The sequence below is a fragment of the Chinchilla lanigera genome, unplaced genomic scaffold, assembly GCF_000276665.1.
Source record: "Chinchilla lanigera isolate Chin_1 unplaced genomic scaffold, ChiLan1.0 scaffold00150, whole genome shotgun sequence".
In the NCBI taxonomy this organism is placed as follows: Eukaryota; Metazoa; Chordata; class Mammalia; order Rodentia; family Chinchillidae; genus Chinchilla; species Chinchilla lanigera.
Genome location: NW_004955551.1, coordinates 128,801 through 153,759, shown reverse-complemented (window position 1 = coordinate 153,759; position 24,959 = coordinate 128,801). Strand labels below are relative to the sequence as shown.

The 24,959-nt window shown below is 48.2% G+C and overlaps 1 protein-coding gene across 1 annotated transcript in view; it reads right to left on the bottom strand.

Moving 5' to 3' along the window:
- Window positions 1-24,959, bottom strand: part of Grk5 (G protein-coupled receptor kinase 5) — a 211,201-nt gene that overhangs the window by 101,359 nt on the left and 84,883 nt on the right. Inside the window, exon 2 of the mRNA XM_005412155.2 lies at window positions 8,948-9,043. Within this exon, the coding sequence (XP_005412212.1) occupies window positions 8,948-9,043 (96 nt within the window). The remainder of the gene's footprint in view (window positions 1-8,947; window positions 9,044-24,959) is intronic.

Here is a 24,959-nt window from a genome sequence, read left to right as displayed (position 1 = left end):
GAAAGACCATAATAAATGGTCAGGCCATGGGGAGAGCTTGGCACACATCTGGAAAATGGGAACAGTAGGTTTCAAATTTGGTTTCAGTTTTAGCCCTGAAATAAAATCTTACACAAAAGCTTAAATAAAGAAAGTAAAGAGGGCCTGACCAGGTAAAAGCCTGCAGAATGACTTCTGAAAGCCACAAGTACAGCCACATGGAAAACCCCTGAAAGGACCCCATCCTACTACATCGCAGATGAAAGCCCCCACCAACACCACTGAGGTTTGTTTTGTTTTGTTTTGTCCAGGTACTGGGGATTGAACCCAGAGCCTCTGCACTGAGCAATATCCTCAGCCCTTTTTTAAAAAAAGGGCAAGACAGGGTCTCACTAAGTTGTTAAATTGTCAGGCTGAGCTAGAACTTGCAATCCTCTGCCTCAGCCTCCCAGCAGGGATTACACACCTGTACCACCATGTCTGGATACCACTGAGCTTCTTGTAAGCACCAAGCTCATGCTGCCACCTTCAAGAGCTGTGAAGAGCTATGGAGAGGTGAGACTGATACCCAGAGCACTGCACAGACAGGCTACCCTCTCTCTCCCAAGAGCTCTAGTTGCATACAGGTCACCTGATGTTTCAGATCTGCCACATCTAAATTTATCTTGCCCTCCAAGGACAAGCAGATGCTGTGCCTTATCAGAGCACGGCTAAGTGGCAGAACGACAGACTTGACGCTCCCTATCACCCCAAGGACAGCAATGACGTCCACAGAGACTTGGTTTCCCTGACGATGAAATTAAGAGCTTGAGTGTCAGCCTGGCGGGCCTGAAGGGGACTGGGTCACAGAGATGTGTGATGATTGCTGGGTTGTCCTCATGGGCCTGCTGACTCCTCAAGGAGCACAAAGTCAGTAAGGAAGGAAAGAAATAGCATCACCATTCTCTCTAACTCACTCTCAGCTTCATTCATTTAATTTTTAATTACACAAATAACTCATCAATTGGTTCTCCTTTTGCAAAATAAAGTTCGGGTCCCTGTGGACCTCTGTGAATATCCCTTTCGAAACAGGCATTGCTGCCCAGAGTCCTAGCAGCACTGGGTACCCAAGACGCAAGGGGGGGGCGGGGTTGGCAGGGCCTGTAGGAACCACTGCGGGTTTCCAGGAGGAGGAAGCTGGGGACATGTGTTTAGGAAGAGTGCCATTCAGATGATCCCAAGGCAAAGGTCCTGGGGTACTGGACCGGTTGCATGGCAGCAGGGAAACAGCTGGCCCCATTAATACCTGGAGCCAATACAGCTCTTTTTGGAAACTCAAAAGCCCTCTCAAAGATCCCTCAACCTCTGCCCTTAAACCACGACTACCATAATGGTGATGATGGTAATGACAACAGTGATATGTGTAAGCCACTCTGCTGGCCTTCCCAACGGCTCCGCCAGGTTGATATAAGTGTCTCCACCGTGTAGACTAAGTGCTAAAAGCCAGAACCACCATTTGACCTTGACCACAACGACCAAGAGCCTCCACCACCTCTCAACAGTGGCCAGTGATGCAGCTCCAGAGCCTGCAGAGTAGGGCGGACCAGCACCTGTTGGCCACTGCGGAGGGAAAAGCCAAGTGCGACGCGACTTCAAGGACGTCTTCACACTATTACATTTTGGGGCTCTTTGTATGTTAAGAGTTACATTTTCCTCTAGGAATCACCTACAGCCAAGCACTCCTGCTGCTGGAAGAGTTAAGCCTTTGGCAAGCAGCTCCTCTGCAAGGCAGCTAGGTCCAGAGGGCTGGGGTGCTCGGTGCCATACCAGGCCTAAGAGCCACTTTCTGTGAACAGCTTCCTCTAAATGTCAGTCCTGCCTGCAAGTGGGGAGGGGCCGTGATTTATTACATAGCTTTTGGACAGTTCCAATGGAAATAATGCCAAACAGTGGAATAATCAACTCTTTCACTCAAGCCCCCTCCTACTTTTTTTTTTTTAATGAAAGAATAAATTATGCAATGAGTCTGAGCTAAATAAATAAAAATGCCATACTTTTGCCCAAGAGAACTTTCTGCGTCACGGGGAAATATCTGCAGACCTCGACAATGTTTTATCTGCATGACGATGTGTCCAGCCCTCCAACCTTTGGCCATTATGAGAACTTTGATTTGGGCCCTCTAATGATCTTACATGAACAATTATTCCCTTAAACAATAAAGCCATTATCTGATGTTTGGTCGAGCAGACATTAGACAACCTCTGCCTCCTCTCACAGTCTGTCTGCCCTTTGTCAGTTCTGTCTACAAAGTTAGCTCACATCTGGTGCTCACAGCAGAAGCAGAAATGTATAGGGAGGAATCTCTGTCTTATTGCTGCCAATCCTTGTCCTGGTTTCCAGGCTGAAGAGGAGGAAGGAAGAGCCGCAAGTCACTTTATCCATCTATCTACTCACCCACCCACGTATGCATCCCTTCCTCCCTCCTTCCATCCATCCATCTATTCACTGCACCACAAAGGAGATGCAAATGGAGAGGAAGCGGTCCAGAGGGCTCACATAAAGATGCTCTACCCGAGGAGGCTGCGAGCGATACTACCTCCTCTGGAGAAACCCAATGAGTGAAGAGCCTGCCCAGTGTTCTCCAGCTCAGCAACTTTTCCCCTATAATCACGGAACATTCTCAGTCACAACATTGCTGTTTCAATCAACCTTATTTCACTCAGTCTCCCGGGCTTGGCCATGATCAAGTTCCAGGAGCAAGGACAGCTATGTTTTCCCCACGAGTAGCACACAGTAAGTGCTCAATACACACTTGCTGAATAAATATGTGAATGTGCAACACATACTTACAAGGTACAAGAAAATGAGACAGACAGAAAAGTCCCATCTTTGAGTACATAATAACTCTCCCTGCTTTAGGCACTGCCTGGGGCCGATACCCCAAATATTTATGCGTCAATATGACACAGATAGTGGAAAGCTGCTCAGGACCCTGTTCACTGGCTTCTGAAATGGGGTTTGGGGTTTGAGCAAGATGCTTTCTAGTTCTTAAACCAAGGACTCTGTACTGACTTAACTTCACTGTGGTAACTACTCAAACTACAGCCAGGAGCTCTCAGTTTGCCTTCCCACCTAGTGCCTAGGACACCGTGGCTAAGTCTTGTAACTGGGTTGGCTTTCCTCACCTATACAGTAAGGATGCAGAAGGCTGGGGATGAGGTGGGAAAGTGGATGTTTTCCCCTTTTTTTTTTTTTTTTTTTTTTTTTGGTTTTTGTTTTTTGAAACAGTCTCACTGTGTAGCCCCAGTTAAGCTCAAACTCATAATGCCCCTGTCTCAACTTCCAGAGTGCTGGAAAATAAATGGTTTCTAAGACAGTCCTGAAGGCTGGAACTTTCATCACTTTAAACCACTGGCGAAGGTAAAGTTTAGGTACAGCAAACACATCACAAACGTTTGAAAAAGAACACTAATTTCAAATATTTATTTCACCTCTTTCAATCCTTCATTACCTAATATTTAAAATAGTCCTAGAATGCGCCAGGCACAGTTCCAGGAGTGAATCAGGTAAGACACCGGTACTTTTAACACAGAACATCCAGTCCAGTGTGGGAGACAGAAAATACACCAGTAAAAGACTGAATAAAAGATGACTTCAGATGGAGCTGTGGGCACAGAACATTAAGTAAACAGCAGTATGCGGAAGAATACAACTTGAGGCGGGGCATTGCTTCTCTTTGACCATGATATCTGGGCTAAGACCTAAAAGTCCCCTGGAAGAAAGTGTGAGAAAGAAGGTTCCAGGTGGCGGCAACAGCAGGTGCAAAGCACCCCAGGGTTGTGAAATTCACAGAGCAAAGACGTGGTCAGAGCTGTGAACAGACAGGGCAGTGACGTGCAATGAATTCTAGGACAGATCACAGTGGGCAGGGTAGGGACAGTGCTACCAAGAGATGGCACTTGGATGGAGAAAGACATCTCTTTCCTTTTCAACAATCTCTAGCGCTTCCTCCCATCAGGAATGTAGGCAATGGCCCACAGCAGTGCCTGGGACTCGTCACCACAGAAATCATAGATCTATTCATATCACAGTTGTTGAAGATATCCAAAAATACCACTTATGCTCGTCGCAAATTCAAATGTATACCTATTGAACAAGCTGTTGGATCTTATTTCTTGTTGTTGTTTAAATTTTTTTTTTTATTTGAGACAGGGTCTCACTACGCAGTTCAGGCTGGTCTTGAACTCACTAAGCGGCCTAGCCTGGCTCCAAACTCGCAGCAATCTTCCCATCTCCGCCTCTCCAGTGCTGTGATTATAAGGCCTGCACCACACTTGGCTTAAAATTTATTTTTTTTTTTTAGTTAGCTTCTTCTTTCTAATGAATTGAACATTACATGTATTAAGTTCTGAAATGGCCAAAGACCACAGAAAAATATCACTTTAGGATCCTGCCGGAAACCGACAGCTTTAGAAAACTGCTGGCCTTCATTCAGGGCCAACAGATTTTATTTAGAATTGTTAATCAAGAAGCATGTACATTTCTGTATTTTACATTTTAAAAGAATCAGTTTCTTTTGCAACCCTGCATATTTCATTTTATCTGTATAAAAGCATTATTCCAAGAAGGTGTCCACCTGTTTTACTCATAGCCAAAGTGTTCACAATCTAGACTCGCTCCCAGCGGGACGAAGAACTGTTGTGTGGTTTCGGCAGAGGGATGATTCATAGGACAGTTTTCATTTTCCAAAGTCACCCCCACTGCTGGGTAGAGGTGGCCTGTGGTTGCCCAGGGCAATGCCGAAGGCAAGAGGAAGCCATGGCTTTAACTGATCACTGTTCTGGATGACACCAAGGGGGCAATGTCCTGGAGTGCCGGTGGGTGCTGTCCCTCCCTCTGATCTATAGCCTTCCCCTGCACTACTCCACACTACCTTCTGGGCCCAAGGGACCCGGAACCTTGGGACCAAGCCTGCCCCAGGACATCCTCCCAAAGAGCTTCAGAAAGTGAGCTCATGAACCCACAAGAAAAATAAATGCGGTATTTGCCACTGTTTGCTTTGTGTATTGGTCTAGAAAGAAATGAGAATTTTAAGAAGGCCTTCCAGCAGGACCCCAGCAGAGGCTGGGCAAACACCATGGAAACTGGCTGTAAACAGGGGGCCAGGCCTGAGCCTTAGGCCAGACCCACATGCTGCAACCCCTCATTGATGTCGGCCTTCCTCTTTGTCTGGGACCTCTCTTCACACTGTACGAACACAGTCTTTCACCTCCTCTGGAGAACAGAAATATCATTCCCAAAAGCCAGCATGCACACTTCTCACATGGCCCAGAGGCAGGGGCACTGCCACGAGCCTTCTGAGCCATTTACAGACTATATGGGGTGGGGTTCACAGAAGCTCAGATGGTGAGGGACATGTGGGGGCTCCTGGGCCAGTGCTAGATGATGCCAGAGGAAAGGCCACAGTGAGGGTATCTGAGCGACCTGACTTGGAAGGAAGAGCCAGGGGCGCACAGAGTCTGGGCAGGGCTACTTCTCCTCAAGGTAGCAGCAGCCACATCTCAGGGTAGAGAAGTGGAGAAGAAGGGTGGCCAGGCCTCTGAGTCCAGAGCTAAAATGCTATGGAATGAGCACCTACATCCTCCCCAAATGCATGCTGAAGCCTCCCCTCAGTGTGATGAAATGAGGTGGTTCGGTGGTGAAAGGGAGGCCTCGTGAATGGCATTAGTGTCCTCACAAGAAGAGACATTAGACAGCGTGCTTCCTCCCTCTCCACCATGCAGGTGTGCCATAAAGGGAAGTGGGCCTTGATCTTAGACTTCCAGCCTGCAGGATTGAGAAACAAACATGTCCTTGAAGCTGCTCAGCCTATGTCATTTGTTTTAGCAGCCAGAGCTAACTGAGACAGCAGTTAAAAGAGAAGAAAGTCTGAAGACAGACGTGCCATGGCTGGTGTGAACCAAAACGGCAGGTCTGGGATGATCCACTGTGCCCCTTTCTGGGGCCTCAGGCTCAACAAGACAGGCTGCATCTCTTGGTGTGGGGTGAGGGCCACTTTGTACTCACTGGCATTTCAGGTTTCAATTTTTTCAGCACACACTCAGGGATATAAGGGAGATAAAAATAAAAAAAAAAAAAAGAAGACCCAGGCAGCTCGTGGTGGTATCATTTCTCATGTCCCAAGGTTCCCAACCAGTCTGCCTTCTCTCCACCTTCCAGAATCTTCCATGTGTTTTACACACAATGTCCAGGATTTTCAGCTATCTTTACTAGAAGGGACAGGGAAAAATGTATCTAATCTCTCTTGTCTGGAACTAGAAGTCCTATACTTCATATTTTTATGTTTTATATCTTATATCTTTAAGAAACACATGAATCACTATAGCAATGCAATAAGATTTCTTTAACCTAGACAGCAGATACATGAATGCTCTGCATATTACTCTCAGTACTTTTCTGTCTCTGAAACTCTTCATAAGCACTGTGGTTACTCACACCTCCTTACTTGTCCTTCCCTTCACTGATTTATCCAGCTAACTTTTTTTTGGTTTTTCTCCGGTACCAGGAACCGAACTCACGACCTTGCGCTTGCCAGGCCGGCGCTTTGCCGCTGAGCTAAATCCCCAGCCCAGCTAACTTTTTTTTAAAGAGACATGAGAAGGATTTATTAGAGGCAGACACAGAACACACTCAAGGACAGAGCGCAGCTGTGCACAGAAATGAGGCACTTTATTCAGCTAACTTCTATCTCTCCCCTTCTGCAAGCCAGCTGCCAACCACATAGTGGTGAATTTAAGAGATCCAGTCCCTTACTGCAGATCCATTCTACCTGTGGGACCAAGAGACACATCGATAGGCAAGCAGACACACCAATAGTCTGGCAGAAGAGTACTGGATGCTTTGAGAGGCTCTGGCAGGGGCTAATTTACATTCAGGGCACAGGGGAAGTGTCTCTGACCTTGCTGCATCCTACGCAGCATTCTACCTGCAGACACCAACACCAGCAGTGAGAAGCAAGCAGCTTCCCCAGGGTGGGCTTCCCAGGTGAGTGAAGCCTGACCCAGTTACCTGTCTGTCTGCACAATTTTCCCTTTTTGGATGCTTTTCTATTTCACGTTCTCTCCTCCAACCCAGCATCTCAGAAAGATGTCAGATCAGCCTCTGGCCTAGGGAAGGGACTGTTAAGATGTTCCCCAGGGCCTGCAGTAAGGAGTAAGAGAAAGCTGGGCTCTGTGTGATTCAGAAAAAACATTCTGACAGCCGGTCAGCCGTGGACTTGCTTTCCCACGGTGAGAATGGAGAAGGCTTGATTTCTTTGGGCCTTTGGGGTGTGCAGCAGGACGATGTCAAGCGAGGTTCCCCATACAGCCCCACTCCAGGGCCCTATGGTTGCCAAGCCTAAATTAGCATGAAGTAGAAAGTGGACAGTCACCAGAAGGGCTCTCCCTAGCTCCCCTTTCTGAAACCATACACAGTCCTGAGGGGGCAACCACCCATCCCCCAGCCCCAGGAGAACAGCTCCTTTATACCTTCCATCTCCATGGGCCACCAGCTAGAAAGCTGATCCTCAAGGGTGAATATGGATATCTAAGGTCACAACTCTGGAAGGGCCCAGCAGGATGGTGGCTGCGGGGCATTCCAGCAGAAAGCAGAGCCCCTGCGGAGGGTCCATACACATGGTCTCATTTGATCCACTCCACTGCCCTGTGACTGGGTTCGCAGTCACTGCGTTACAGTTGGAGAAACTGAGGCTCACCAAGACTAAATATGTTATAATGTGGCCAATAGAGAGAGTAGGGTTAGAACCCAAGTCTCCTGGACTCAGGGCTCTAATTCCTTAGCTCCAGTCTCCTGAGGACACCATGGAGATTCCAATCTCACTGAGACATTAAGGGTGGAGGGTGGGTCTCGAGGACATATCCATCCTTCAGCACTCACTGTCCCTTGCTCCGCCTGCTCACATCTGCCTTTGAGGGGCTTCCCTTCACTTCATAAACATTAACTAAGCAAGCTCCTCCACCACGCTATGCACCGTGGGGCAAAAAGAGTGAGTACACAGATGTTGCCCCCCTTTCAGGGTGATGGAGAAAGCCCAGGGATGGTATGTCAGTCCCACCTGCCTGGGAAACTGCTGGAGGCCAGGCCACATGGAAAAGCCATCCAGAAAAGCCAAGGACATGGCCATGAGTGTCTTCACATTCCAGGGCAGGCACAAGTAGTTCACTCAAAGTCCTTGATAGAAGTTCCCTAAACAGCTGGGCCTATGGAGTTCTGGGTTACAGGGCCATCCTTGTACTTGGTCCTCAGTGGGTCTGAGTGTTACAAAATGTGTTGAGCACATGCATGACCTCTGGCAGTCTTGAACTAATACGGAGTGTTCCTGCATGGAAGGCACACAGGGGAAAAGGGCCAGGACAGCCCATTCTGTCCACCTCCTTCCCACAGCCACATCCTGAGTGGAGCCAGGAAGAGACTTCGTGCATTTAGCTATGGAAATCCCCATGGGAGATGAGGCCTTCTGCTGCAGTTGGAGGTACCTATGCAGGTGCTGAATAAGGAGGACTGGGCTGTGCCACTGGGCTGGATGCTCACTGGGGAGCTCATTGGTGCTCACCCCCTCCCTGGTAAGAAGGAAGGGGAGCCCAGACCCGGGGCTGCTTCCAGGGCAGGATGCGTAGGATCAGGAAGGAATAGTGGAAAGCTTCACATAGGGCTTAAGGCTGGGCTTGGCTCATTCCTACTGCTCTCCGATGAGCCAAATGGTAGGCCAGCTACAGAACCACTCTGTACCCGGAGTAAAATAACAGCATCTGCCTCGCAGGGTATCAGGGAAGTGATAATTCTGCATAGCACACACCTAAAATTCAGTAAATGCTGATTGTAGCTTTAAATTCATTAGCAAAGATGTCAGCCCAGAGTAGCTCTTTGGAATTGGGTAGTCGACAGGCTGCTGATTCCTCACACCCCTGCAGCAACAGTGCCCGCTTACCTATAGTCCTTCGCAGGTCTTCACACTGGCTGATGTGAGGGAACTTCAGGATTTCCTTCCACTTCTTGCTTTTCCCTTTGCGCTTTCCTCCGCCCCCTGCAGAGATGAAGGAGAAAGATGATGGCTCCTGTTGCTGCTATTCAAGGGTCCAGGACCTGCATCCCATTGCAGGAAGCTGTCCACCAGCTTCCTAGGTCAGTCACCAACACCGCCCCCCACCACCGCCCAGGACACACATGCACTTCTTCCCAGGTTGGCCTCAAGCCTCAGATTTTCCTGCATGGTCTGCTGGGACCCCTCTCACAGCGGAGAGTCCCTCCCAACACCACCTATGCCAGCATCCTCTCCCTGCTCTTCCTTGTCATCTCTCGCTCCTGCTCAGTTCCCCTTGGTGCCTGGTATCCAATCCCCAGGTTAGATCATAACCTTCCCATGGCAGGGACCAGGCCTGTTCCATCATGGTGTTCCCCATGGTCCTGAGCAGTCTTCATGGAACAAATCCACAGGCTGCTGCTCTGCAGCCCCCTCCCTGCCTTCATTTTTTCCTCTCATTCCCGTGGAGAGCACCTTTCCTTAACTGCAAGCTAGATTTCCGGGATCAGCTTCCACTTCTGTTGGGGTCCTCCTTGCCCCTCCTTACAAACCCCAAGTCTCAGAGAACATATTTCTTAAGGCTGGAAGAAAATACTGAAGGGTTCCATCCCACATCATATGCCCCGCAATGTGCATACATAATGAACACACACACACACAATGAAAACATGTCATGAACAGGCCCATGTAATGAACATGCAGAACTGAGAGGTGTGCACACAGGGTGCTCCATCACCCCCGTGGTCCTCCTTACCTGAGGGATGGCGGACACACATGGGAACACCCTGTGGGGCAAAGAGCAATGGGGCACTCACTTGGCGTGAGAGTCCCTGAGCTGATCCAGGTTTGGACCTTGAACCTAGAAGCACCTGCCATGTAGCCAGGGTCCGCTGAGATGCTGTTACCCTCCTCCTGCCCCTACAATGACCTTCTTTCAGTGACCTGCAAAGGTCTCATGGCCCTTTAGGCCCCTCACTAGCTCAGGATTTTAAGGTCCTTTATCCTCCCTCAGAACCCCGGGCAGGGCCTAACTCCCTGCTTTGAGTGGACATGTAGCCCCTCCACTCTCTAACCCTCCCAGGAAAGGGTGAGACTAGGCCTCTTCCACTGGCCAGCAAACCCTGTCACCACCTTGTCCCAGCCCTGTGGCCTTCTCCTGCTGTCTGCACTTGGCAAGCAGACTGGGAATAGCAAGGTGCCCTCCAAGGGCTGGTGGGAGGGATGATGAAACAGCGTCAGAGCAGAGCCAGGGGTTCTTAGCCATCATTCAAGCTGCCCTGCAAAGCTGAGGCCAAGACCCCTCCTGGTAGCCAGGAAGAGAAGAGGGAGCTAATGGAGCTGGGGAAGGACACAGGAGCTGGGACAGGAACTTTCTCTCCTCCCTGCTTATCCTGCCTTCAACCCAACCAGGCCCAGCTCCCCCTTCCCAGGTCTCTGCAGATGGCAAAGGCCTCAAACTTTAAGGAACAGAACAATGTGTCCCGGGTACCTGGCTTTGCCAGATGCCATTTGAATATGACCTTGTAGAATCCTTTGAATGACTGTCTGTAGAAGAACTCATGGGCCCCTGACACAGATGTCCCGGGTTGTGTGATTCACCACCTGGGACCTGTTTCACTCTACACTTTCCTCCCACGGGAACCTGTACAAAGCACACACACTAGAAAGCCTTAGGTTGGCCCTGCCCTCTGCACCGCCTACATTCTTTACTCTCACTGTAGACAGCAGGAACTTTCATATTCTCACTGGGCAGAGGAGGAAACTGAGGCCTGACAAAGAGAAGCAAGACAATCATGACACACCAGCTCATAAACAGTAAAGCTAAGACCCCAGCCTCAGTAGAATCCCTACCTAAGCGCTCATCTTCACTGTTCTGTCTATAAACCACCCCTTCGGGTGCACTAAAAGCAAGAAAAATTCTCAGAGGATCAAAGAGAGAGGTGGTGTCAGACTTCAGATGTGACACAGCGTTTGGCAACAGAAAGGGAATGAGCTGGGGCACGAGCTCCTACAAACATTTACAGACCAGACCAGAGCACTGAAACATTACTATTGTTTAACTCACACATAGCTTGTTTGTTTGCTGTTCAGTGAATCAGCTGCCAACACTGAAACATTAGGAAGTTTTACATACAAAGCCAGATTTTGGACTTCTCGCCCACAGCCAGGCCTCCCACATGGCAAAAGCCAGCTGGAACTGGGCTGCAGCTGGCCCATGGAGAGGACACATGGCCTCCAGATGATGTCCCCACCAGCTGGAACCCTCACTCAGGTGGCCTCCCTGGCCTCCAGAGGGTTATATGTGCACCGCCAAGGACAGGCTGATTCCATCCCACTTGCCTACAGGCTGCAAGGCTTGAAAGGGTCATCAGTATTGGTATCGCATCCATTCCCTATCAGCACCTGTTGGTGTATAATAAAATATACACAGCATATATTTATCACTCTGACCATTACTAGGTGTACAACTCAGTGGCATTAAGTGTATGCACACTGTTGTGCAACCATCAACACTACCCACCTCCAGAACCTTTTCATCACCCTGAGTATGTGTATACATATATGCAAGGGCATCGTTTTTATAGACTTAGTTATTCATGAATTTAAGAAAATTAACAAGGTCATTGATTCACTCCACCCCTATATGTTGAGCACCACCTAAGTAAGGGGCTCTTTACAGGTGTACGGACATGGCATCATAAATAGGGCAGCCCGTGTGATGATCCCCTAGGGAACATCTGTTAATGTCAAAAGGCATTTTTAATTGTCACAAGTGGGATAGAGGGATGCTAGTGGCAGCTGGAGGGCATGGGCCAGGCATGTGCTTAAACACTGTTCCATGCACAGCCTCTCCTCCCAAGACCAAGAGTAACTGGCTCTAAAATGTCAACAGCAGCAACGCGGAAAAATGCTTCTCTACTTATTGAGTGCTCTGACCAACACTTAGGAAAAGAACAGGGGGTCCAGAGATTTGTTATTCATGGGGCAGCTGTGTGGTGGTGGAGAAGGCAAAGGCAAGTCACCTAGAGGATGTGATGCTGAAGCCAGGGCCCAAAAGCTGAGGTGGAGCTACCAAGGGAGGGGACCCTACCCAGCCACCTGCAGGTTGCCTAGGCTCAGGCTTCCTGGCATCCACCTGCATCTCTTTTCTCCTAAGCCTTACTTCTGCAGCTTCTAGAGCAGGACAGAGGGACAACAGGAGGCAGAATAATGCTCCCTGAAGATGTCCACACCCCAATCTGCAGAACCTATGAATACGCTGAGTTACATTAACAAATTATGGATAGAATTACGGGCAATGATAAGGACACTAGCCTGGATTACTTACAAGGGTACTCTTACCTAAGAGTACCTAAGAGGCAGCCTGGATTACCTAATAGAACCATAGCACCCTTAAATACAGAGGAGGAAGGCAGGAGAGTCATATCAGAGAGATGGAACATGAGAAAGACAAGATGGGTTACTGTGGGCTATGAAGATGCAAGAGGTCGCAATCTACAAGGTGGGGGCCTCTAGAAACTAGAAAGGGCCAGGAAACAAACTTTCCCCTAAAGCCTCCCCAGGAGCCAGCGCTGCCCATACCTTGATTTTAACTCAGTGAGATTACCAGTATGACTTTCGGCCTCCAGAACTACAAGATAAAAAGTGTGTGTGTGACTCCACTTAGTTTGTGGCAATTTGTTAGAGCAGCTATAGGTGACTAAAACAGAATGCCCTCAGCAGGTGTTCCCCTAAATGGCCACAGAAGCCCTGAATGATTACCCTACCCACAGCTGGCCCTCAGGTTCCTCTGAACCTCCCATCATAAACCCAGTCCTCCGTAACTCAGGTAGGTTGGGGCAACAAACAAACCTTGCCTTGAGGAGGTCACCACTTCTAGATAAATATTTGGCTCTTAAGCACGATGTTGGGCGTTGATTGCACACATGATCTTTGAAGCATTGACACAGTTTATTATTCCAGTGGGACTTGATTATTTCTCTGTATCCTAAGAGGCAGTGAGGCCCAATGATACTGCTGCTCCCTCAACCTACCCCCTGGCTCCAGCTGCCCCAGCTGCCCCAGCTGCCCCAGGCCCACTGCCCCACGTGGGAGTGGTGTCAGGCCTACAAAGGGCAGGAGTCACCATATCCCCACTGGTGAGGGCCTTGCTAAGCCCCAGCCGCAGGGACAGCCATCTCCCAGGCTCAACCACCTGATACTCACAGGCCCAGCCTTTTCTTCTTGGCCATCAAGGCCCTTAGCCTCTTGGTCATCTTCCCCTGCTTTGTTTTCCCTTCCAGCCATTGTTCTTAGGGCCCTTGCACTTGCCATTCGCTCTGCTAGGAGTACCTTCCCCTGCTTTCCTATGTGTCTCATCCTAGCCTGAGCTCCACCACCCTGGTAGTATACGGCGATCTTGCTTGCTGGAAAAGGCAGACACACACATCAGCTTATAGATCCATTCACCCATTCTCAGCGCATTGCCATTGACTTACTCAAGCTTTCTTGTGAAGTGAGAACTCCCAGCCACAGCTAGTTTTCACTGCTGCCCGAAAGGACCCTACACACTGACGTGCTTGCCTGCACTACACAAGCTCTCATGTTCTCTGCTACTCTCTGCTTGGCCCACAGTAGATGCTCAGACTGTCTGTGCTGGATAGATGCAAGCATGTGCTTTGCTTCTGGTGCCTGTATGCATCGTGTCTCCCCTATGTGCGGCAGACGCAGGTCTCTGCCAGCCATGGCCTTTCCTGACCCTCTCTCCCCTGCCAAAGCCCTGTTCATTCTTCAAGCCCCAGCTCTAGTGTCCCTTCCCATGCTGCCCTTCAAGGCAGAGCTTTGTTCTGGCCCACGGCTCTCTCCCAGCTCTCGTCAGACCTGCTGGGGGTCGGGGAGGTAACCTTAAGATTCCCTTATGTTGGCTGACTGGCGAACAAATGAATGCTTACAGGAGTCAAAGACAACCACTCCCCACCTCTGCTAGCCATCTGGGTTTACCCCTGAACACTAATTCTTCATTCAAGGGGTCCCAGCCCCATGCACAGATGAGAAAGCTGGAGCTCAGAGAGAGGAACTAGCAGGGCCAGTGAATGACGTAAACCCCTAAACAGGATGAGTCCTATCCCACGCCCACTGGCTCACAGATACTTCCCACCATGAGTAGCTTGGGGCTTATAGCTCCTGGTTTACTTTCCACACACCACTGGCAGGAGAGGCCTTAATCCCTGCTCTTGTCATTTAAAGCTCTTCCTTGTATCAAAGAGCAAAGATAAGTGAGACAGCACAGGTGGGAGCCAGCAGGGCAGGTGGGGGAGAAGGGTGGCCCCAGAGGAGGAGGGAGAGTGCAGAGCTGTCCGGGGGCCATCAGGTGAACTTCTGCCTTGAAGTGTGGCTGAGCCCTGCCCATCACAGCTCTAGGGAAGACACCAAAGGACCAAGGAAGGAGGTCTCAACCTTAAGTAGGCAGGAGTTCAACACGGGAAAACCAGGAAGGTGCGCGTGTTCCTTGTCTTAGGGTGACAGGGTAGGTAGTTAGGTAGGTATGAGCTGGAGCTGGGAAAACCTCAAACAAAAGTGGGCTACTCCTGGTCTCACAATTACAGTACCTCAGAAGAGCTCACAGAGCCCCTGACAGATGTCTCACATGCACAATCATGTAAGTCTAGGCTCAATGCATGTGCACTTAGGGACTCAAACTCCAAGATGACCCAAAAAGGTCTCATTAATTGACCCTCTCCCTTTGTGGAGACCACCAAATTCATCCCCAGCCAGGACTATATAAGACCTAAAAATCCTCCTTCTGACAGAGGGGTGGAGTCCCAGGTCCTTCCCCACTCCTCTGTTCTTAGAAACCATAGGCTGAGTCTCTTGGGGCACTAGGCCTTTCAGAGTCACCTACTCCATTCTCCGCCAAGTGTGCTATGCTTGTCCCTCGATAAACTCACTTGTTAATTTGCTATTGGCTGATTCTGTGTCCCTGACATGGACCTCCACATAATTCTTCTTGGGGAGGATCCAAGAACCAAGAGATCCTTCACAATACATTGGTCCCAGTTGGGACAAGTCTCTGGATTTAAGGTAAGAAGGTACTCTCCCCCTGTGCTAAGGGGACCTACTTTGGGGGTTGGGGGTTGCTGGAGATTGAACCCCGGGTCATCACACTGAGCTACATCCCCAGATATTTTTTTTATTTTTTATTTTGAGACAGGGTCTCGCTAAGTTGCTTGGGCTGAGTTTGAACTTGCTATCCTCCTGCCTCAGCCTATCAGAGTGCTGGGATTACAAGTGTGTGTAACAGTGCCCAGCTTGGGGACCTACTCTGTACACCTTGGACTCTCAGGTTTCCACACCTGATCTCTGCCTGGCTATCGCTGCACAAGGTACTTTGCTAGCTTGTTTCCTCATTGATGGGGCCTAACTTCTGTGCCCCTTTCTACCACACCAGGGAGTCACCTGCGTACAATATTGTGTCTGTCAGGGTCAGAGATCTTCAAGAAAGTGACCTCAAATTGTGGGTTTGTCTTGCAAGACACCTTATTCAGTCACTGGGCTACTATCCTTTGGTTGACACCCACAAGAGTATGAGGGCCAGTTGCGGCTGGCCAGAAGGTGAACTAAGGAACCCAGGGGACTACACTGAGACCAGAGAATTTCATTCCTCAGTTCACCTTCCAGCAGCAATGCCTTTAAGTTGGCCTCCATGACACAAGTATGAGGGGATGAGGATGAGAAGAGATAATGGAGATTCCATGGTATAAGGTCCTGTGGGATCCAATCTGGCCATGAAGCCCTAATTACAGATCATGGCCCCTGGCAAGGACATGGGCCAAACTCCCAGTGAGTAAGAAAGCCCCTCAGAAAGGACCAGGGACAGCCTGGTAAGGGACCTAGTCTGATAATTCCGAGACCCTGTGTGAGAAAGACAGCCTTCTGGGCTACAGGGAAGTGAAGAGGGACATGTCCAGTATACTCTTGACCCTGAAGTGGGGGATGCTCTGTCTTCAGGTAACATGGCACCCTCAGCAGGGATGGCCTTGGGGTACCACATCTTCATTTCCTTCTACCATTCTTTCCTCTTATTCCAGATGGAAACACCCAGTCAGTAAATCAGGATTCACCTCTTGGATAAATCTTCACTAACTAGAATAAGTTTGACCCCCAAACCCTAAAAAGGAAAAGGCTTATTTTCTTCACAATAACTCATGATCACAGGACAAACTGTCAGATGCGGTATCATGGCCCCCCAATGGGTCTCTTGACTTCAGCAGTATCTTGTAATTAGATCTTTTCTACAGGGACCAAAGAGGTTGGAGGTTGCACACATCCAGGCCTTTATGCTCCTCCTGGAAAACCTGGGTCTGTCTTCTAATTGTAAGAGAAAACTCTCAGCCTTCGGCCTCCTTGCTGACCCCTAAGCCTATACTCCTCCTGCTTCTCGACATAAAGGTACTATCTATCACAAGCACTCCTCCAAAAGCCTATAAGCCTGCACCGCCCTATCTCAGTTCGCCTTTCCTGACCTCCTCTGACCAACCCCTCCCAATCTTATGCCCTCTTCAGAAGGCAGTGGAGACAGCAGGGACCACCCTCTATGTTCAGACACCTTTTTCCATGAGTGATCTTCCTAGATCTAAAAGGACCTCAACAACGTTCCCAAAGACCTCTATACCCTCACTGCAGGTTTTCAGAGTCTCCACCAGCCTTTTGATCTACCTTAAAGAGATATTTCTGTGATCTTGAATCAGACTCTTTCTCATATAGACAGGGACCAAACTAGGGAGGCAACTGTACAAATTGGAGATAAACTTCATACCATAAATGAGTATTCCCTCCAGGAATAGGTAGGCAGTCTCTATTACAGATGGCAGCTGGGACTGCAACACACACTCAAGACATCTGGAACAAAAGCTACTTAATTGTATGCCTAATAGAAGGGATGGAATGGTGTCATCAAAGCCAGTCAATCATGTTAGCAAACTAAAACTTACAAATCAAGAAAAAGAAGAAAACCCCTCAATGTTTTCAGAAAGACTGAGGGAAGCCCCCAATCATATCAGCACAGTACCAGAAACAGGTTGGTCACCTGGTTTTGAACTGCCAGTTCATTAACTAGTCAGCCCCAGACATCAGGAGAAAATTGCAAAAGCTACCTCTAGGACCAGACTCCCTCACTTGTGAACTCTTTGAAGTAGCCAATTCAGTATTTTACAATAGAGATTTGGAAGAAGAAAAAGGGAAAAGGAAAAGAAAACAAACAAAAGTAATCAAGAACATGCCCAACTATTGGCAGCCCTACAAGTCCAGCAGCTATCTCAGGGACTGCCCGTAAAATAAACACCTGCTAAGGGGACCTGTCACCTCCGTAATAAGAAGGGACACTGGAGATATGAATGCCCCCTCTGTAAGCTCCTAAAATGGCCTTCCCTCAATGCCATCAAAACAGACAGTGGAGAAAAAATTTCCCCCTTGACCAGAGGACTGAAGGTCCAACTCCTCCCTTGTCTGTCAGTGATGGAGGAGGACACCAACAGGCTTCCCTGACATTTTAACCACTACAGCAGAGCCTAGGGTGACCTCTGATATGGAGGCTGCCTACTCTGTCCTAACTTCCTTCTCTGGAAAATGCTTCTCCAATCCCTGTTTGGTTATGGAAAGGAAGGGCCTACCCACAAACCTCAGATTTACCCCACCCTTACTGCACCTTAGCTCCCACAATAAGCTATATTCATCCATCAGTTGTTCCAATGTCCCAGTCCCTTACTGGAAAGGGATATTGTTAGTAAATGCCAGTCAGCCTGATCTTCAACTCCCCACACAGGGAAATGGGGTATTTCCTGGTCCTGTTAGGAGAGATCCAAGACACCCATCTCTGACCCTCTCTCACCCAGGTAGACTCCAGAGTATGGGTCAATGAAGTTCTGGGAAGAGCACTAACCGAGGGCCAAAGAACCTCAGATTCATTGGGCCCAAAGCCCATAGGCCTCCAGCAAGTTTAAAAGAGCCATTCAAACCTTAAAAAGGACCCTATCTAAACTATGCCAAGAAACCTCCAAACACAGTTGGACCAACTCCCAATCGCCTTATTCAGGATCTGAATCTGTCCAAGCTCCACCCTACAGCTTAAGGCCTTTAAGATGTTATACGGCAGGCCCTTCTTCCAGGCAGATCTAGCCTCAGACCTAGTCCACGCAGCTCAAACTGCACTTAACTGCTCTTAAGGGGGGGATAACAAAATTTACAACAGTATGGCAATCAACTCGCCCCAAGTCTCCACGGTCCTAACTAACAATGGAGGCCAGACTCCCTTATCCACCCCAAAGACATGGTAGTCATTAAAAAAGAGATTGATTCCCTGAGTTATAGCACATCCCTATATAGCCTTGGTATCCACCCCTCTGCCATCAAGATTCCAGACATACCCAGGTGACTCCACATATCAAGGGTCAAACTGGTTTCAGAATCTGAAGAGGATAAACACTCATGCTTCCCAGAGTCTACCTGTGAGCCCCTAGAGGACCTCAAGTTTCTTTTCAAACAAACATCTCCAGAAAGCAGACATTTAAACAGGTGCTATGGCTTAAAACTAGATATTCCCCCCAAGCCTCATGCACTTATCTGTGGGGCTTTTTGGAGGCGGTTGGACCAAGGGTGTGTGAATATGGATTAGTCCCCAGTTGGAGTAGCATAGTTCTGGGCGTGGCTGAATTGATTTACTGAAGAGAGAAACCCCACCCTGGGTGTGGGTGGCATGAATCAACAGGCTTGTAACCTGGATGGAATATAAAGGCACAGAAAGAAGGCTGTTTTCTGCATCCTGCCTGCCCTGCCAGGGACTGTTTCTCCTCAGCTATGTCCCTCTGTCATGCTGCCTTGTTTGGAACCAGCTGACTATACACTGAAATTTCTACCAACTGTGTGGTAAAATAAATTTTTCCTCCTTTAACTTTGGATGTTGGCTATTTTGTCTCACCAATGAGAAAAGTAACTAAGTAAGACAAGAAGTAAGTTAATGATTGCTAGTTGCTTTTAATAAGAGAGCTAATTCTTTTGGTTTTCCTGGTTTGCCTATGTTGCCATTCTCTTCTGCATTCCTCCTTAATCCATTGAGCCCTGCCAGATTTAAAGAACTTGCTGATCTGGAGAGTTCTACACCCTTATATTAAGGGATCTTGTCAATATCCCATAGTCTCCCTCCCTTCCAAGATGAATCCTTGATTTTTTTACCTAGTCTGGTATAAATACCTACTAGGAAACCTCCAAGAGTATGCCTCATAGAGATCTTAACTTTTCTAAGCTAATTATCATGCTAAGGTCTTGCTTTTCTCTGATTTATTTCCTATTCATAACCACTTTGAAACCTTCTCCACACCTCAGTGGAGAGCCTAACTCCAGGTTGCTGTTAGCCAGCAACTGCTATAGTACTGATTCATTGGGTCATTAATCAAACCCAGTGCTGGATCATATGTACAGGCTCCAACTCAAAAGAGTTGCAATGGCTTCTCCTTTTATTAATCTTGTACAGTCAGTAGAGGCCTAATCCATTTACAGAGCACTCCTGTTCCAGTTCCCCAAGCCAATGTTCCTGTCACCCAAGTTCTTCAAGAGAGACCACTAAAGGCCTTTCCATCTAAAAGGACTAGAGCCTTTCCATCTAAAAGGACTATCAGACCCTTTTCTCAGATCTCCAATTTTCTCCTAATACTACTTTTCCTATCTATCACATATTTCCAAAATGGCAGGCAAAACCTAGTTGGATTTCTCAGTGCCTCACTTTGCAGGTTCTATTTTAACATTTCCCAAGAGAAATCTGTTACTCTAGATACACAGATACCTATTTCCAACCACCTGTCTTATCAGAACTCCTGAGCATGCCCAACCCTCACAACATCACTTTCCTGAATTGGACTTTACTTCCATGCAATGCCTCCTCTTACAGATAATCCTATTCTGGACTCCCAAGAGAATCTGATCCCTGGATCCTTGCCTCAACTTCTTCGTTGGGGAGGTAGGGATCATTGTAAAATCTTGGTAACTCCATCAGAATGTTTATACCTGAAACCTATTCCAAAACATCCTTCCCAGAGTGGACTAATCCAGTTACTCTTCTCTGGATCACTCTATGTCATGGGCCTAGCAAGTAATACATACAATCCCTACCTAGCATTCAAAAGTTCCCAATGATTGGACTGCTAAAACTAATCAAACAACCAAATTCACAAATTTAGGCCAAGTCCTACTGTCAGCAATCCCCTACTCCACCTCACAAACTCAAGCATATTCCTTTTTACCCCCAGGTTGAACAGGAGCTTGCTCTCCTCCTAACATTTGGGGGTGGTAATACTCCCAGGCCAATGCCCACAGTCAGATCCCATCCACTTCACTCAAATCAAAGCAAGCCCCACCTGTCTTAATACCTCAGTCACTGGGTTGGCCATTGCAGCCATCACTGCCATCAGAGCTCCCAGAACAGCACTCAGCTCAGCTCTCTCAAGAACTAGCCCTGTCCTTGGATACCTTTCCAGTGACGTAAGATACACTAGACTAGAAAGTTAACTGCTGGCTGAGGTAACCTTACAAAATCAAAGAACACTTGACCTTTTAATGACTGCTTAAGGAGGGGCTTATGTGAATCTACAAGAGGCATGTTCTTTCCACCTAAACCAATCAGGGTTATTATAAGAGAACCTGAAAAAAAAAAAAACAAAAAACAAAAAACAAAAAAACATCAGGAATGGGATGAAAAGATTCAAGAAAACAAATGGGTTCCCCTCAGTTTGTTCTGGGAAGATCTGGGCTGGCTTCTCCCTTCCCTTGGGCCTTTCTTCTTCCTATTACTCCTTTAGAACCATGCTTCTCATACTTACTCAAAAGATTTATTTTTTTTTTATCTCTTTAGAGGATTTATCTCTTTAGAGGCTATTAAATTCCAAATTATGCTTTCCCAAGGATTTCAACCACTTCTGGCCAAAGACCGCCCCCATCCTATCACCTGTTGACCACCCTGACCACTCCAGAAATACCTTCTGTTTCTGAACTCCGCCCCTCTTTGTTGCCCCTAATGCCCTGTTCCTCACAGGCCTTAACACTTCACAGGGCATTTCAATCCCTCTAAATACTCTGGAGCCAAAACTCCACTCTCAAGCCGGCAGGGCCACTTCAGATAGCAAAGGGGGACTCTAAAATCAGCATAGACAATGCTTAGCAGGAAGCAATTTCAGAAGAATTTCCTTGCTCCTATTCCTGAGTTCAGAGTTCCAACTCCTTCAAGGGGGAATGATAGAGTAGGCAATCAGCTTCCTCAAAAGGGCTCACAGAGCCCCTGCCAGGTACTTTTCTTGCATAATTATTTAAGTCTAGGGTGAATGCATGCACACCTAGGGGACTTGAACCCCAAGGTAATCCCCCAAAAGGCCTCATTAACATATATCTACATTGTGGGTCAAGCACCTGCTTTGTGGAGGACAGCTTCCATCTTCATTCTGGCCAAGACCATTGGTATGGTTTGTGTCTGGATGTTCCCCCAAAGCCTCATGCAGGCATGGGGCGGGCTTCTAGAGTTTATGATTGATCCATGGTCCAATGCTGGGATTATGGGTGTGAGTGCTACACCCACCCTGGGGCAGGTAGTATGCATACAATATAAGGGAGGGAAGGAGGCTTGCTCTTCTCTCTGCCACTCCTCATTTTTGCTCTTGCTGCTTTTGCTGTTTTCTGCCGCCATGAACTGTTGCCCTCTGCCATGTGCCACTCTGCCTTGGAGCCAGCAAAGCACGGACTGAAACTCCCACAAACTGTAAGCTAAATAAACTTTTCTTTCCTTAATTTTGGGCGTCAGGTATTTTGTCTCAGCAATGAGACAAAAGTAACCAAGACAACCATATAAAACCAATAACTCCCCTCTCATCAGAGAGGTGGAAGGCCACTGCCTATAGGACTTTTAGCCCTGGTGGCCAGAGCCCATCCCCATTCCTTTGCCCTGATAAAGTATAAGCCCAATCTCTCAGGGCACTCAGCCTTTCATGGAGTCACCTGCTTCGTTCTATCCTAAGTGAGCCATGCTTGTCCATCACTAAGCTTGCTTGGTAATTCAGCAGATTCTTTGTGCCTCTGACACGGACCTCCCTGTAATTCTTCTGGGGAGGATCCAAGAACTGAAAGATCCTTCTCAGTGCAGCTCTCACTAGTAATAAAGGCTTCAGGCACCTCCTCACCCTTTGGCTCTTCTGAGGGACAGACCCTGGGAAGGAAATTGCTGATCAAATCCCACTCTCTTGCTTTTGCTTTTATACCCCTAGAGCCCTCTCAGCTATCAGCAAGGAATTCAGCAGAGAAGAGTTGTAAAGGAGTGGAAGGAGAGAGAGGCCAGCAGAAGTAGGGACCCTCTAGCAGGAGGAAACAGAGTGCAGAACTTAGGGGAGGGAAAGCCCAGTAATAATAAACAGCTACTGTTTCTTTTCTTTTGAGACAGGGTCTCACTAAATAGTTCAGGCTAGCTTTGAACTCACTGTGTAACCCCAGCTGGCTTGAACTTGTGGTGATCCCTCTGCCTCAGCCTCCTGAGTGCTGGGATTATAGGAGTGTGCCACCACACCCAGCTCAGCTACTATTTCTTAAATATGTGTCAAGAATTCCCAATAGAACCAGCTCCTGTGAGGCAAACTGGTATTTCTTCTGCTCCTGTGATACCCCCAGGGGAGAATGAAAGGATCATCCCCAAAACACCGTCCTGGAGGAAGATATCACTGTCATTCTTGTTCCTTTGCTGATTTAAGGGTAGCACCTGTATTTGAAGGCAGAAACTAAACCAAGGGCCATGGAGACTGTGAGAGAAGAGAATTGTGCAGGTGCTGAGCTTCAGGTAATGGCAGCAGGAAGACCTGTGCTTCAGGAAGCCACTGATCTAGCTGCTTAATTCCAATGGGTGGGATGGCATCCGGCATGAGGAACCTCCAGCCTCCCAAAGCCCCAGGAATGGACTGGCACAGCAGAATGAAACAGAGCCCCTCCTCCGAAGGTACTGACAAAACTGGCAGCAGTGGTGACCTCGGTGGTCTCAGTCCAATTGACTGGGCTCCTTTGAGCCCTAAGGGTTCTCAGACCATCCTTGAGAGGTTGAGATGGGTCTAGGTGGGCCTCTGCAAAAAGACTGACCCTTGACTGAACCAATCTCACAGGATATTTGATTTGAAAATTAAAGAAGAGTGGCACTGCTTACACACTTCAAGATCAGGGAACAATTAGTACAGTTAATACATCATCTCATGTATTCCACACATCGGAATAAGTGTAAGTAGGTCATATAATTGAATCCATAATTGAGTAGGTCCTATAATTGAATAAATGTGAGTAGATCCTATAATTGAACCCATTTTATAGATGTCCTGAAAGGCAAGTACCTTTCCTAAAATCACTCAGGCTGTTTGTTTCACAAGCTGAACCAGGGCTCAGGTGCTCTCTCAGTCTAATATTCTTTTCCTCTCTGGAAATGAATAAGTGATTGACTAGAGAAGGAGAAGCTGAGAGGACATGATTATCACCAGGGAGATGGGATATGGCCTGCTCTTTCTGGAAACTTCCCCCTCTTTGACTTATCTCTGTCTTGCCTACTTCTTTTAAATAGGACCTACCGAAACACACAGGGACATATTAGAAATGTGGTTCCCAATTTCCAAATTTCATGATCCTGGGTTTCAACCCTGACAGAGTCCCAGGTCACTGTGTCCTATCAGACACAAGTGAAACATTTTTCTTAGAGCAAGACACTTGCAGCCATCAAAGGCCACAAAGTCCCCAGGACCTTTCAGCCCAGCTCACTGCCTATCCAGATCCTGGTTTTAAGGGACAAGGAGCAAATCTGATTGGCCAGCTCATCTTTTCTCCCCAGGCCACATGTCGTAGGCCAACTGAGAGTCTGTAACATTCCAATCAGCTCTGTCTTGTAGATCAAGAGGGGAAAGGACATAGCAGGGCCAAGCAAGCAACAGGCCACCCTAAGCTTTCAAGCTCAGAGTAGAAGTTCTTGGGTAGTAGCAGGTTCAACCACAGTAGCACAGGGAGCACCAGAAATTCCTGTGTCAACCAGCAGGACAGCTTGGGCACTGCTAATGAAAGGCACACAAACATGGGGTACACAGGGACACTGGCTACAGAGACCCCATGACTTCCTAATAACAGGGCCCTTCCACAAATGAAAGGCTTATGGTTCAGAAAGATCAGTAATAGACTAATGCAAGAGGCCAAATGTGGTAGGCATTTTTATTACGCTGTGAACCAGGTCTTCAGCGTAGACAACATGTACTGGCATGGTGAAAGGAGGAAAAAGCCACTAAAGTCAGAGGAGCCGCTCTCAATGTATTTTGGTCACGGTCTGTGAGTTCTCAAGTGTCCTGGTGACTGTGTGGGAAGGATCGCTCCACTGTGTTCCCAGCCACAAAAGGCCGATGACTCACCTGCTCTTGCCTGACACGTGGAAGGTAGTGTTACAATGCTGCCTGTGACGTGTGTGGGGCTAATGAACCTGCCCAATGCTTTCTAACCCAGGTGAGCTCCCAGGACTCAGCTCTTACTGTGCCACCAGCAGGGGTGGTTTTCCAGAAAATGCCACCATGGGGACCCTGTGGGTGTCCTTGGAGTCAGAGGTGGCCCGGGCAAAGCAGAGGCAGCTGGTTTATTTTTGGTGAGGCTGAGTGTCCCTGCATCTACTGCCCATACCCCCCCCTTGCTTTCCCATCCACCTGGGCTCTACTGCCTTTGTGACCGCCAGTGGCACCCCTGCCGAGGTTGATGAGGTGGGTATATGGCCTCTCGCAGATTCAGCCTTTTAATCTGCTCTCAAACAAGGCAGGATCCCAATTACAGGGCCCGACAGGGCTGCATCACTCTGCCCCACGCCTCTTCAGAAGCAGCATGACTCCAATGAAGTGTACTCAAGGTGACC